General features: G+C 38.8%; 1 protein-coding gene across 1 annotated transcript in view; it reads left to right on the top strand.

Moving 5' to 3' along the window:
- The window catches only part of LOC138036832 (uncharacterized), a 101,640-nt gene that overhangs the window by 53,180 nt on the left and 31,829 nt on the right, over positions 1–16,631 (top strand). The window contains exons 10-12 of the mRNA XM_068882903.1: positions 1,615–1,998; positions 3,401–3,781; positions 4,515–4,916. Coding sequence (XP_068739004.1) covers positions 1,615–1,998; positions 3,401–3,781; positions 4,515–4,916 — 1,167 coding nt within the window. The remainder of the gene's footprint in view (positions 1–1,614; positions 1,999–3,400; positions 3,782–4,514; positions 4,917–16,631) is intronic.

The raw sequence follows: 16,631 nt of genomic DNA, 5'->3' as shown, positions 1-16,631 counted from the left end.
TATCAACTTAGTACAAATTGTTCAGAGCCGTGTATAGCATAGAGCAAGGTCACTTCTACAAAAAATAGGCATGCATGTCGTAGTGCAGTAACACAGCGCTTTATTCCATATTGTCAACTGAGCTGCGTTTTTTCTTTCAGGAGATTCAAGTTGTCTTTGTAATATGTAGCTGTAATAGTACAAGATATTGTTTTGGTACCGTATATCATTGTAGTGCCATGGTAGATGTCTTAAATAAATAGCTACCTAAGAAAACGTGGTTACTAGCAAAATACTAAACCCAGAAAGACTGAAAAGAAAAGAGAAGCATTGGCTTCGAGGCTGACATGTTGATCACTTTCATGTTACCTCACAGCTTCTTTTTCACCACAAGTTTAAGCGTGCTCTCTGAAAGTCTGACAGCTTTCCAATACAAAACTTCACCCAAGTTAATCCCTCCTGTCCGGCGGGATTAGTATCTGGATGGATGATCTCAAAAATATACCACCTTGTAACAGAAACACAGGACCGAAAATTCTATTTTAACGCGCAAAAAATGCGATCGAAGCAAGGTACAGATTTTGTTAGCCTGCTTTAATTATGCAAAACAAATATTGCTGCAAAAGTCAATAAATAGTGATACACAGTTTTTAGGCCTGTGTTCGTACCAATTATCTGCGTGTTCTAGGTCATGCGCTTTTCGCAGTTTTCAATGGATAAGCTGGGCAATTTTATCATGCCGATCATTTTTTGTACTGAGCCACATTACATTCGCAAACCAAATGGGCTACAGTTTCGTCTCCTCGCAGCATTCACAAAGGGGAGATGTTCTATTTGTCACGGTGGTGTTTAGTTGATCTTGTTCTGGTGGCTTGTTTTTGTGCTACCATTATTACATCTTCAGTTGCTTTCTCAGTTCACATCTCCTTTGCTCAGGAAACTCAAAATTTGCTGATCCCTAAATTCAATGTTCCTGAAGAATACACTATGCAGATTTTTCTGTTCCAAATTCTGTTTTCTGTTTGTCAGTATGCCTTCCTTTGTCCTGCCGATGTCAAAGGTTCCTTGAGTCCCTTTTTACCTCTTTCATATTTCTCCCACCACCTTCTGTAACTTAAGCATGCAGGAAGTACTTCTTGCTCTTCAACGAGAGATCGTCGAACGGAAGATCAAAGATACCGAAATGAAAACTACGACAAATGTGAACTGGGCCCCCAAAATTTGAATTACTTCAGATCTTTTATATGAGACGAGGTTAATTTGCGAAGACGAGAATTCTGGCTAGTATCAGCTTTTACATAACACCTTCGATTCCTTATTGAAATGATTGGTCTTGTTTTCTTTCAGTTTTTATTGGCATTTTCTATTGGCATTTGAATTAAGAACTGAGAACTTAACAAAGGCGGATTGTTGTTATCAAATTAAAGAAATTCAAAGTTTGTATTTAAATTTTTATAAGTATCTATCAGTCACCGTGCTTTTTTAACGTTGACAGTTCCGTGCCCACTGACAACGCTGTCCCGATTTGTGTTGCCAAGTGTATTCAGGATTCTTGTTGAAGTTACTTATTGTTTCATTCATCGGAAATTATTTCTTTTGTTAAAAAGTAATAATATATTTACTTTGGTTTTTTAGAGTTTTCGAAGCAACGTTTTTTGAATGGAACGGATGGAATCATCTCAGTTTCCATATATTACTATGAATGCATGTATCCACATTACAGCTGGCAGATCGAAGCGAGGAAAGGAGAAAAAGTCAAGTTAGAGATTCAATCCATGTACGTTTCATCTTGGAACGGGTCATGCACTCTTCGCTACTTGGAAATTCAAAATGGAACCTACGCAGATGGCAAACCGAGTTCAAGAATGTGTGGTATTTTCTTATCTGGCATTGCAACATTTTACTCGCACGAAGGTCAGAGCCTAGAATTGGTGGTTGCGAACATGGACCCTTATTGGAGCTGGATGTACTTCACAGCTACTTACACAGTTATTAGTTACAACGACACTGTGTCCAATGGTAAGCACACTTACGGGAAAATGCAGAGTCAATAGTGATTAGCAGCTGAAAATAACGTTTCTGGTAGGTTTTTGTGCAGGTCGTATAAGTAATCTTCACCTAGAAATCAGCCGGACACTTAACAGATTGCGCAAAATGGGGCCACAAAAGAGTAATTAATACCAAAAAACATATATCAAGGAAAGTCAAGTATGACGAACATATAGGTTGTTTTTCTTTCCCAATTAAGTCCATCCAATGGTTGAGAAATGGTTAAAACGTTTGTTGGGAATTGTTACTGGAGATTTTAAGCAACGACGACGGCTGCGTCAATCGCAACAAATTATTGATTCAAAGAAAACAATAGAAGTGCTGCATGTGCGGCACACATGCTAATGCACTTCTTTGTCGCACTCTACAAAGGAAAAACGTAAAGAAACCAATTATTTAGCCTTTACGACAACATAGTGAACGTACCGTTTATTTCCAACTTCTCGTACGAATCCAGTTGCAGGATAATTCACCCGTATTTTCCAAAGTGAATAGGAGAGAGTAATCGCGATGGAGTAATTACGATAGCGCTGGTCGTTGCTTAAACAACCTACTCACAAATGAGTCTGAGCAAGAGACTATCACCCTCATAGTCTCTTGGTCTGAGACATCATGATTACTGTCGCTGACAGTTGAGTTCAATTTCCCTTTTTTTTTTCTTGACTAGGATCTCATAAAGCACTCGCCAGGTGCCCTTGTTGTCCGATTTGACAGCGTCTTATAATTTCTTTTCTTTTTATTGTGCAAGCGTTAAGCCGTTCCCAATTACAAAATTTGTCGTCGTGCTTCTGATGACAAGATTTAATTTATGAGAATGGGATTTGAAAGAAATTCTTCGCATAGTTCCTTTTATCGACATAGGCAACCTTTTTAACAACCATGCTCAAATTTTTATGGAGTAAAAACGATCTTTCATTTTGATAGACAATTCCCACGGTAAACTTGTTAAAAGGCTTGTTCCAACGCCAACCTTTAGCCAATATTTCGTCCTTAGCAAAAGGTTTGTCCCTGTTACGATCAAAATTTCATGTTTAATACGCATTTCAAAATCATAGTAGCACTTGCCCGACTATTTGAAAGTTTTTCGCTTGATAACAAAAGCTTGATTGCAATGACAATACAAACTCAAGAGCTATTTAGAAAATGAACACATCGCGCGGAATTCGAAAAAGCAAAAAAGTGCACCACTTAGTAATTGGCCTCTACTTTGAAGAAACTGGAGGATCGGGAGCACTGTTAAATTTAGAGCTCACTGAATATCCGATCCTCCAGTTTCGAGAAACAAAATTCCGATGGAACATGAGATTATGTCTTTCTTCAGGCCATGTAGAACAATAATCCTTAAAATGTTATCTGTTTTAAAAATTGGTAGAATGTTCCAACTACGGATTTCTGAATGAGTCCAACCGAGCAATGACCCATGTTAACAGCAGCATTGGTAACCTGTGCGATTCAACGTTGTCTGGTTGGTATCGATTTAGTGGAGAGGCTGGAACTCAAATGGCAGATTCTTGTCGAAAGATGTATCACTGCAACACATTTTCACCAGGCTGGCTCGATGGCGCACATCCTACAGTGGCTGAGGAGATTGTGCAGCGAAAAGTCTGTTTTTCGCAGCATTTCAATGGGACTGACTGTTGCTACTTTTCAAAGGAAATCAGTGTTCGCAACTGTGGAGCGTTTTATGTTTACCGCCTTGATCCACCCAGGTGTTACTCACGTTACTGCGGCAACGGACTTCCACAAGCTCCAGGTTAGAACACATTCATCAGATTTTCTATCAGGTTAATATACAATGGTGTAGTTTTTTGAAACGGGCTTTAATATCTTCTGTTTGTCTATTTGTCAAGGTTGATTGATCCTTTTACCGTGAGTCTCAATTTGCATTTTTGCTTAGCAGTGAGCCCCCTTTACCCACCACCGATACTTTGGCTCAGTGGAGCTCACTTGATAAACCCTCGTTGTCTCGAAATAACTGATGAGAAAGTAATCACTTTGTGATTGCATGCACTAATGGTTGTACTTTTGAGTCTTTCCTTCCGCATTTCGGAACCCACGTTTCTGTTGGTACTTGTGTAAGTCCATGGTCCCTAGAAAATAGGCCCGCAGGGCGTACATAAATCCAGAACAAAACAGGTTTATTGGAAGTGTTTATGATGTGTCGGATTCCTACAAAGGAGCCTCAAAATCGAACTGGATTTTTTTTATCACTGAGCAGAAAATAAGAGTGACTTGCTTTTAAAATGGATTGAATTACCTAGTGAAAAATAAATTTCATGTCATATTTTACCGATCATAGAAAACCCTTGGTTTGTCCCTTTTATGTGTGTTTAACAAAGAGAGGTTAAAGAACCAAAGGGACATTGTTCGCGAAGAGTTGAGACGGAGTTTCTGCTGTTGTGGTCTGTGTTAACCAGATGGATGTCCTCATTCCAAATTAGCATTGCAATGAGTTTTTTCATAATTCCTTTTCAAATTCTCCTCAGAATGTTCAAACTACAAACTTCTCAATGACTCGAGTATATCAGCAGCATACAGACTGGACGGGCTATCGGGTTATTCTTGCAAGGACTATTTCAAGCCTGGCTGGCATCGGTTTGGCGGAGAGGCTGGAAACCAAATGGCTGACACTTGCGTTAAGATGTGTCATTGTGGTGCGCGGTATCCCGGCTGGCTAACTGGAGGACACCCCTCTGTTGAGGATGGTGCTGTCGTGCGCAAAGTGTGTTTCGTGGTAAATAACAGATGCTGTGATCGTTTTGTTTACATCAGTGTTCGCAACTGCAGTGGATTTTACGTTTATAATCTGACGTCCATACCATCAAGCTCTTGCAACTATGGTTACTGTGTCAGCACCGGAATTGAAGAGCCAACAACCTCAAGGACAGGTAAACGCTATTCTCTTACAACCACAATACTCGATCGGCGCGTGCCGCCTATCATTTGAGAATATAGTCTTGATTAACTGCCAACCGAGTTCATTATTCCTTTCAAACTTGCTAGTTTAATTTGAATAATCATCCAACAGTAGCCGAAGTGTCACCTCATTTGAAATATCGATTATTCATTGGTTTATTTTTTAGGTGGGTTGAAGACTTGTTCACGTGCATGTGAATTCTTTGTGGCTTCCTTCACTCACGGTTGTGTCTGTCGTTGTTTTTCGTCGAGCTTTTTGTCGCAAACTTTTGGTAATTGTGTTAACGGACGGCAAATCATGCAGAGTACAGATACCTTGAAGTCTGCTACGTATTTCAGCTGTGAAAATGCTTGGCTTTTGCAGCTTCCCGATTGTGGTCACCCATCACATACATTTTTCATAATTTATATATCATGAATTGAGCAAGAATTTTGTTAACAACCTGGTCGGATTTCTTTCATTCTCTTGATATATCCCCCGTTTGGTAACCTTGGTTGTATAATTGCAGAATTTCTTCTCTTATATGGATAAAAAGCGTTTTACCAGGGAAGCATATTTCGTCGGATCATTAATACTTTACGTAACTGCAACTAATGTCAAAAATCGAATTATTTGTCACAATATTTTGTTAACAGTGTTAATGGACTGCAAATCATGCAGAGCACAGACACCTTGAAGCCTGCTGCGTATTTCTGATCCACTTGGACAAATATACATCTATCGAACTATTAAATATTCGAAATTCTCAGTTTGGTTTTAAGGTACAAAATTCTTCAACTCGTTAAGTCTGGACGTACAAAATAGCCAAAGCATTGGTTTCTTGTGTAAAACACACAGAAAATTCCTTCTTACGTGACCACATAATCTCTCTATGGAGCTACATATTTGTTCATAATTTTTTCTTTTCTTGTTTGTTCTTCTTCTGTGTCTTTTTTCCCTTTTTAAATAAGTAAATTAAATCAGCCCAAACTCGTTTCAAGCTGCTTGACGACTTTAAGAAATACGCGGGTTTAGCAATATACCTAATCGGCTAACTCAATTCAAATCTCCTGAGATTAAGATTCTTTGTGTATTGTATTTGCATGATAATGTAGCATTCATATTTAAATGATATGGAAATACCTAGAACAAAACGTTTTATTCTCAAAGGGTTTGAATTGGGTATAACATTGAGTTAACCGATTAGGTCTATTAATCCTACCAAAACTGAAGCAATGTGGTTCGGCTCCTCGAATGGCCTAATGAACCAGTTAAATCTATAGGGATATCAGGCTACTCATATGATAGAATATTGCGACAGGAAAAACATTTTATAGAAAAATTAGACGGTGTCAAATTAACTCTACAAACTTACAAATATCTGGTCCGCAAGGGGTTTGTCCTTATACGGGAAGGTAACAGGAATAAAATTCTTGATCATCCCAAAGTTTGTTTACGTATCATCTTTACTACCCATCTCCAAGGGAGTCATCAAAGACATAGATCAATTGAAGACATGCATGGAAGGATTATTTACATAACCTTCTGCAACGTCTTGGTGGTTTTTTCTATTTATAATAATAATGTACATTTTTAATGTAAAAGACCTCACACTTTCCTCTCAGTTTTCTACTGAAATGCTATAATGATAGGCGGATTTTCGAGACAATTTTTCTGCAGGGAAACCTTGGTACAACATAATACCGAATAATAAAGATATTAGTATAAATAATAGGCCAGTTTCCTACAAAACAGTTTTCCAGTCTGGGTTTGTTTATGCAACAGATCTTCAATTCGATTTAAACACCATAGAGCCTTATAATATTAATTCGAAAAAAATTTTAAAAGAGCAAATTTATTAGTCTGGGCAGGACTCAGACATGCTCTACCGCCCCACTTAAAATTACAATCCAAAACGACTGCCCATTCCCTTTTAGGAACGTCAACCTCTGTGGTCATAATCATAAAGATTTTGATTTTTTAATTAAAAGTCAAAAGACTAAGTACTACGCATTGCTGATAAGTAAAAAAGCACAATTTTCTAATGACTCTTTAGCCCTAAAACGGGATTTCAATTTAAACGAAGATCAATGTTAAAAAGTGTTTTTACTGCCTCATATCGTGTACTCTGAACCCTGCGTGAAGGCCTTTTAATTCAAGGATCTTTAATATTCTATATTATACATCAATTCCAAATTGTGTAAGAAAGATTTTATTCCAGATGATAAATGCACGTGTTTTAAGTCTGAACCAGAAACCCTGAACACCTTCTTTTTGACTGCTTATACGTAAAGCTTTTTTGGATTGGAATGACTTATTTTTACACTTTATCAAAAGAAGCTCTTCACCTTAGTTTGAAAGATATATTAATAAGTATTATACCTTCAGAATGTCCCCTACTGAATTATCTACAATTTATAGCCAAATTATATCTATGCGGGATTGCAGAAGATCTCATCCCCTGCTTGACAGGGTTAAGGTAAAGATTAAAATCCAATTTGAAACGGAAAATACATTTCCGGAAGGAAGAACAATCTTCAGGTGAGTTCCACACTAATAAATCCAGAATAGTGCTCAACAATAATGGAGCGGTAATAACAATGTTTTTCTACTCAATATAGTTTCATATGGACTTTAATTCAGATCTGTTTCGTAGGTCAACAAGGAGTTGGACCACTCATCAGTTAAATTCCATGTACACTGTAGCATCGCTGGAGTTTATATACATCAGTAGCGTGATCGTTACAAGATTCAAACTTGAAAAACAATAGTAAAAAAGCATTTGTAAATTTATGATTGGTTCTTGAGGATGCGATTGAACCTAAGGAGAAAATTTCGCTTGTGCCTGCAAGTCGATACGAGTTCATTACGTTTGTTGAGCGTTGCCATGTCCGGTTTATATAGAATATAGAATTTCTCGGTACTACATAGATTACATTGTTTAGTAAGGTTGCTATAAGATTTGGCCTTGGCTAGAATTTTCCAGGAGATTGCGAAGTCTTTCTTTTGATCTTTGAGCTGCCATAGATGTTTGCTCAATTCGGTGTCATTCTTTTTACTTTCGTTTTTAAATGACATTTGGTGGTTTCGCCATCTCGTCTTGAACTTAGTGGCGGTGAGGCCGACGTACGTCTCTGTGCTTTCGGCCGTCGTGATGGTGGCTTGGTACACTACATCGTCCTTTCAAAGGGCATTTTTCTGGTACTCTGCAGTTGCAGAGTTTGGTGGGTGCTTGTTGTAGAGGTGGCATGTTCTGGCTTATGAATGCAGAAAATTTCCCGGGATGCCCACGCCCTGACCACGGAAATCACCCATTCGATGGCTGTGTTGCCAGCATGGTTGTCCTAGTGGTGTAGTGGTTATCGCACCCGACTAGTAACGGGGGGACGTGGCTTCAAATCCCTCTCAGCGCAAGTTTTCTTTCAAACATTTATTCAGTAAACTGGGCTGCCTGTGGTACGTGTTACACAAAAACATAATGCACTGAGTTGGGTGGTATTGAACTGCAGTATTGCAGTTAAATTTGTCAAGTGGGGGGTCATGCAGACTTTTTGAGGGGACAACGAGATATCCTGCCAGCAGTGGCCTTTAGCGAAAAATATATTTTGGGGCTAGGGGCACTTTAAGGAAGGACTGAACATTTTTTTTTTCGCTTCATAATTCCTCGTCTTTTTAGTCTAATCTGATGTCAAGTCAAAATTGGTTTTGGCTTTAATACGTTTGCACCAAGTAGTATCGCAAAAGCCGGGAGTTAACAGGTTAACCCTAACCAGGCAAGCCAAAAGCAGACGAAGAATAAAATAACAGTTTTTACATAAAACTCTGAATTTCAAATTCTCAGTGAAAGATTAATGACAATCGATCGTAAAAATTCTAAAATTGCTGCAGTCTCTAACTTCCATGGTCTTCTATGAATCAAGGGGAAGGTCATGATGTTCTGTCAAAAGAAAGAAATTAATCGCGTGCTAGGCAACCACAAACGTGCACGTGATTACCTTGTGTCAAGCTTGTTGTTTACATTGAATGAACTGCAGGGAAGAATGTTAATCGTTCGTGACACTTTCAGAGTTAAACAAGGTACTTTTTAGCCAAGAAACGTCCGGCTTCCGTTTTTTAACTTTGTTGTAATAACATTTAACTGAATATTTATATTTCATCTGCCGGGTCGGAAAGCGTTCTTTGTCGGGTTATTGACCCGAGACACGACTCTTATCTGGAACACTGTTGATCAAACCGTTCACTGAAGAACCGTTTCTTTCAGTGATCAAGCAAAAAATGGACAACAAGCTTTTCAAATAATTATTGACTAACATGAATGAGTTAAATTTCAAATTGTTTTCTTTTACCTGAAGACTGTGAAGAGTTGAAAACAAATAAATAAGATTATAAATAGCCAGAAAATTGTAAACACACATCCACCCAAATTGTTTGATTTCTTCTCTGATATCCAACCCGAAAAGGTTACCAGAGAATTTGCCGTTTGGTTTCAGTGTTGTACAATACATCATTAGTAAAATCATTAGTAAAATATTAACAAGAATTCGAAGAAGAGGTGAATGCGACTAAATTTCGTGTCTTTGGGTTATTTCAAGCTTCTAATGCAAATTTTTGATAGAGGATATTAAATTATAAAAATATATTGCACTGAAACATCGTTTTAAAAAAACCCTTTATTTTTGGGCGTTCACTTAGACGAAAAATCTCACAAAACCGTTTCCATCGTAAAATTTATCGAAACAAGCAACATATTTGCTATTAGAGGCGAAAAACCCCTTCCTAATTCAATAGGCCTGTTTCTATATATTAAAATTCAGCTTGAAAGAGAGGTTCTGAGGATGATGTGAAAATACTTTTCGCATTCATTCCAACGCGTTTCTACTGTTTTTGTCCTCACTGCCTCACTTTCAAGCTGAATATTTTATGTTTCGGAAATGGCCTATTGCGTACGGAGTACGTGCAAACAGGACACACAATCCGTCTTGCGATCGAATAAATTTCAGTCTCACGGTTCAGGATCAAACCCTTTTCTGAAGAACGTTTTCCGTGGATAATGAAGCACAAAATAGACAAGAAGCTTTCTTTCAAATAATTTTTCACTGTGACATTTCCAATTATATATATATTTTTGCCTGAAGACTGTGCAGAATTGAGTACAAAGTAAATGTGAACAGCCGGACAAACTGAGATACAACATCGGCATGACTATTCGGGGGTGGGGGGGGAAGTGTGAAGGGGGTGCCGGGAGGGGGGAAGGGTACAATAGCTGAAACAACCCAAGCCTTTACAAAAATTCTAACCTTAGGCCTAAAAATTATGCAATATGCTTTCGATAACGTTTAGGCGTAAGGTAGCATTTTTGTAAAGGATTGGGTTGTTGCAGTCTTCGCCCCCTTTAGCCCTCACCCCCAAATTAGGCATACCGACAGATGCATTCAAATGTTTGTTAAAGCCATACAGAACTTGCCATTTGGTTTCAGAACGAACAGAACGGAACGCAACTTTATTTAAGTGTCTAATCTTCTAGCGCCGTAGAGCACTAATCGGGGACACTTTAAATTATAAAGTTAACGCAAATCAAATCAAATTTTGGTTTTCGAGGAGAGGGGAAAAGCGGAGTACCCGAAGAAAAACCTCTCGATGCAGAGAAGAGAACCAACAAACCTCAACCAACATATGACGCCGAGTCTGGGAATCGAATCCGGGGCACGTTGGTGGGAAGCAAGTGCTCGCATCACTGCGCCATCCCTGCACCCACCGCAGTGTTGTACATAACATCACATTTAGTAAAATATTAGGCAAAGCTCAATTTGAATTTGATATCCGGTTTTGGTAAAAACGCTTTCCTCGCGACAACTTGCTGAACAGCAGTTCCTCAAGGCTTGGGGTTTTGTTCCATGACTGAAAATTTATTTATGGTCATAAAGTAGTCACCACAAATTCTCAAATCACCATTTGGCTTGACAATAGGCACTGTAGGTGAGGCCCATTCAGAATGTTCCATTTTCTCAATGATTTCCACAAGTTTCTCTAGAGCTTCCTCGTACTTGGAACGGATAGCAAAAGATACTACTCCTGGTTCAATAAACACTGGATTGGCTTCTCCCAATCGCAGTGAGACTTGAATTCCTTTCAATTTTCCCACTGTTGTGTTGTCAAACAGATCTACTGAGACACAATGTCCTCAGTTGTAGTTGAAACAGTGTGTGTAGAAAATGTTTTGCCAAGGTAGTTTGAACTTATGGACGAACAGTAAGTCTAGTTGGTCTCCAATCTTGAATTCCATCTCACTCAATAATGTTGCCAGTGTAGCTTTTCAAAATCACGGTTGGACTCTCATTTTAGGGTTTCAATGTTGTCTCTCAGTTTAAAAAATCTGTAGCATTTAACAAGGTAAAAGCACAACCCGTGTCAATTTCCATCGGAATCTCTTTATTGTCAACTGTAACTGAAAGTTTGTAAAGTGGTGGGGTAGGTGTGAGGTTGTCAGAAGATTTTACACTTCGAATGTAGACTGTAAAATAATTGGGAGCATCTCCATCACCTTCAGTGATATTTACTTCTTGAGTAGGTGTAGCCGTAACTAGGCGAGTTGTGTGGCAACCATCCTTCTTTTTCTTACAAACAAATTGAGCTGTGGCTGCACTTATCAGCCAAATGTCGTGGGGATCCACAACGAAAACAAAATTTCCCATGAGTTTCCCCGGTAGTCGCTGACTGATTTCTTTTGCACAGAATGCACAGCCTGAACTTTAGGACTTACATTAGAATTAGACTGAAGTTGTTGGGTTTCTTTTTCGGCCAATTCAGCAGCTACGGTCCTCAGAAAGGAGTTTCCTCTTTGTAGATTGACTTTTCAAACCCCCTACGAATTGATCTCTAAAGGCTCTTGTAAGATATGTACCAAAATTACAGTTACATTTTCATTTTCATTCTGAAGTGTATGATGGAAGCGGAAGGATTCTGCAACTTCAAGTACTTTGGGTTTGTAATAGACTTTCCGACAATTTCTGTAAGCTGATCGTATGTCTTCTCAACGGGTAAATTTGGTAAACAAAGATCTTTAAGAATGCTATACGCTTGCTTACCGATCAGAGAAATTGTAACGGCAACTTTTCTCTTATCTGCCTCTCCTTTGGCCTCATCGGAAGGTATCGGAAGCATCTGCTGCACCATGGCCAATAGTATTTGCCACGAAGTAGGAGTTAAGGCGTTCAATGTAATCTTTAAAATCGACACCATCGAACGCCTCCAGAATACCAAATTGAGGTCGTAAAGATTGTTACATCGTACTTAATCACGTTCGTAACCCTCGTTGCTAGTTTGTTGCGTATAGGGTTTAATATATGATGGCAAAGATTTGACGATAGGCGTCATAATCCTGTCTAAGTAACTAGAAATGAGTTCGGTGGGGCAACTACAGGCAGAAACTGTAGAATCTGGAAAAAAAAATTCACCTTCCAAATCGGCATCCTTAATCCCCAAGGTATTAAGGAACGCTTTTCATTTAACTAATGTATTCCTATTTTTCACGTTGCCATGTTACCACCAGTAGCGTAGCCCCTACTCCATTATAAAAACTACACACAACCCATAATTCCTCGATTCGCTCTGACGAAGGGGTAACGCTTGAAACGTCAGCTCTTAGAATCTCTGTACGGTGGTCAATTTACATTATCAACTCCGTTGATAAAACCAATTTTTTGTACAATACAGCGGAGTGCCAGTATATCCATGCTTCTTGGGACTCGTAAAAAGTAATAATTAACAAGATATGACACTTAGTATTGTTAACTAGTAACAGTTGACACTACAGCTGCCCCCGCTGTTAAGTATAGTTGTACTCAGAATTCAATGTGTCTAGGGCCCAAGTAGAGGAGTGGCCGTTTACAAACGGAGCAACTGATATTGAAGTGGGGAGAACAAATCAGTACCGAATATGAAAAGGGCATTGTAATTAGACGGTTTCATCATGACGGCCTCAATGGTGTACTAATTCAAACAGAAACTAAAGTAACCTGCTAGCAGAGAATTCTTTCTGGCAAGTCTTTGAGCATGTACGAAGGTCAATTTTTATGGCAATGTCACGGTCCAACGCTTTAAAGAATGTAACATACTGCAAGGAATGAGGTTTTTTAGTCTGCACGGTTAAATGTCATTGCTTTATTTGGATGCCCTTGATCTGGATTATATATAATCGCAGTTACAGGATTAAATGACCAAATGAATTGTAAGAAACAGGAAGTCTTAAAGGGGAACTCCGGGGTAAAATTGAAGTTATTTTGTATGTTTGGCCTCTGTCCCATGTCTCAATTTTTGATAACATCATTCCCATATCGTTTCATTCGAATTAAATATTGTACCTGAAAGACGACCGAAAATGCAAATAGAAATCCGCCATTTTGGAGAAAATTTGAGCCGCGGTCAGTGGTCAGCAGCTCGTGATGACGTAGAATCGTCAAATTTACTTTCCGCGGTGTTTTATATTAAAAACGCTGCTTCTTCATTCTTCAACTTTGCTTAAATTATAATTCCTGTCGTTGTATCTGTATCTTCGACTGTACTTTGATTGTTTCAAGCGAAATAATGAGCTGTTGTGTACCTAGTTGCCATAATTATTGAAAGAAGACGAAGAAAAACGGGAACACACGTATACGGTGATTTACTACAGGATCGCACAAGACGATCGCGCGAAGGCATGGCTTGACGGAATCAGACGAAAGAATATGCCACCACTTGAAAACAGCTACGCCTGGAACGATCATTTCATGCCAAGCTGTTTCGAGATAGATTTCCGGGAAAAATTAACAGGGGAAAAATCTAGGAGGGTCTTGAAGGATGATGCTATTCCATCCTCGTTTAGCTACGGCCCCGAAGCGAAGAAGCCGCGGTTATCAAGCGAACATTGCATTCAGCGACGAAGGCATCGAGAAGTTAGTGCTTGTCAGTTTGCTTCGTTTTTACTATGAATCAAATAAATTTGCCCACTTACATGTCGATGTTTGCACACGCTTTGAACTGAGGGGATCGCGCGACCCGATATATAAACAATGGTTTCATGGTGACAAATTTCAGTGTACATCCGCCCAGTTTTAAAATATATTATGCTGGGTTTACTTAATAATGGCGAGTTAAGCGACCTTACAAATGACCTATAATCGGTAATTTCCGGTATTTGTTTTTCAAGTTTGTCACTCTAAAAACAGGAAGAAATAAAATGAAGTTAGGCAAATTCAAGGCATTCAAGTTGTAGTAAAGTGAAAAGAATTACCTTGTATATTCGCATTTTACTTTTGTTTTAGGCTCTTTCAGAACTACTTGCTGCAGACATCGATGTATCTTCACATGACCCAGTGACTAACGAACCTCCAATCTGCATTGATTTGGAAATGCCTACCAACATCCCAGAAATGCATGATGTGGGAATTTAAGTTTGTTTTGATCCCATTACCCTAAAAAGCGTGGAGGTTAAAACTGACATGTGCAACACTAAAGGCAATGATAATGTTGTATGTGGTACTGCAAATATTGACGTGTCCTCCTTTACGTCTTTAAAGGATGATATCCCACAAAATCCACATGCTGTCAAATGGAGGATTCCACATGACTGCAATTATGCCATGGCAGCACCCCCAATTAAATCCCATTGATACACCCACAGCAATTTTTCCAACCTATGACATTTTACATGTAACAAGTTTGATACAATCCCCTTACCACCAATGCAAGACGTCCTTGTAGATGAAAATATGGATATACATGATAATGGTGAGAATAACAATGATGATGAAGATTTAGATCCCTATTGGCCATTACCAGATGATAAATAATAGTTATCCAGTGATGAGATAGTGTTATCTGAACATGAATTTGAAGATGGCTCTCCAGACAGTGAAAAGGAATTTCTTGTGTTTGGTTCCTGTTTGAACAATTAATTTTTTACTAAAAAAGTGTCCAAAATGTGGGGGGGTGATCATTGACCAAAAAAGGAAAATGGCTGGGAGCATGCTATCAGTTATCCTAACCTGCCATAATGGGCATACAGAACTGTGGGAACCCCAGTTATTAAAAGGAAGCCCCTGGGAAACCTATTATTGGCAGCAGCCAATACAGGAAGCACCTTATCAAGCATCAGAAGGCTTGCATCAGTACTTGTTTCCAGTTGTTAACTGATGATTTCCATGAAAGATACAAACTTGTATTTTTCTTTGTTTATTTAATTCATGGACATGTTTAAAACCCGTTTTCTCATTCATCTGCATAACGGAAGCCTTCAAAGGCCCACTCTTCCTCTGGCCCCGGTGGAGGATAAAAATTTCTTATGCACATCACTGCACAAGATGAAAGAACCACCCTTATCTCCTTTCCTAAAATGTCCCAGCACCATCGAGCCAACTGTCTGTAGGCAATATGTTTATAAAATTTATCTTCAGGTCCATCAAATGGATCTTTGTACTGCTGCTTGTACTGATACCAAGCTGTTTGAAGGACCCATCCATTCATACAAACTGGATGAAACCCTGGGTGATGCATTTGGGTTCTTCGCCACATTCACCGCTAGTAACAGCCTCGATAAGCTTATTTTTGACAGGCTCAATTTCTTGGCAGCATATGCATGCCTCCGCTCTTCCCATAATCTGACAATTGCTGCATGTACGCCAACGTTACAAAAAACTAATATTGCATTTGCTCTGTATTCTTCGTGACTTTCTTCTATTAGGAATGCATTTATGAACAGAGAACGAGCGAACGTAAGCATTGGTAGCAGCAGAAGCAAATTATGTTGCCTTCACGCGTATTCCCTTAAAACATTGAGCTAAACTTAAGACGTACAGTTTATTATCAAGGATTGCGTTATAATGTTTTGCTGTTTTTGAAAGAGTAAATAAAGCCGCAATGAAGCTGTGCAATAGATGGAGTAGCCGAAGGAAAGCTCCGTTTTCGCATCCCTTTAATCGATTTATAAAGGCAACAAGGAAGAAACAGAAAGACCAATATAACAATTTATCAACAGAGTTGAGTTTATTTGTCACTTAGTCTGTTATAGAATTACAATTAACGGATAACTCGTACAACATACCAGTCTGAATTTCGCAGTATTACATTTGTTTCTTCATCGCTTGCCATGCATTCGTCGCCTAAGTCTTCGGGGTTGCTAACCGCTTCATCAGAGCTCACACGCTGTTCAAACTGATACGGCCGAATAGAAAAACTTTCGCAGGCATGTTCCTCATCGATTTTATCAGAATACGTCCCAGAATCGGCCACTTTTAGCGATGATATAAAGGCAAAAGCCACTTCTTCGCCAATGCAAAATATTGTACACAACTCTGGGTTTGACGATTCTACGTCACACGATGATACGCTGACCGCTTACTAAACAAGCGGGCAATTTTCAAGATGGCGGATTTCTATTTGCATTTTCGGTCGTCTTTCAGTTGCAATATTTCATTTGAATGAAACGATATGGGAATGATGTTATCAAAATTGAGACATAAACCCGAGGCCAAACATACAAAATACTTTCAATTTTACCCCGGAGTTCCCCTTTAAAATCTGACCAGATGAAGAAACTGAAATGGTGTCACAGATTTATTAATGATAGGTACATCGGGTGAAAAATTTGTGTGGAAAACTGTTCTGGTAACAAAATTAGAATTCTGACATGTTGATAGTATCATCAACAATGCAACTACCCATGACATGGTTT

The sequence above is a fragment of the Montipora capricornis genome, unplaced genomic scaffold (genome assembly GCF_036669925.1).
Source record: "Montipora capricornis isolate CH-2021 unplaced genomic scaffold, ASM3666992v2 scaffold_505, whole genome shotgun sequence".
NCBI lineage: Eukaryota > Metazoa > Cnidaria > Anthozoa > Scleractinia > Acroporidae > Montipora > Montipora capricornis.
The sequence above is the reverse complement of the archived record's forward strand: the minus strand, read 5'-3'. Positions and strand labels throughout refer to the sequence as shown.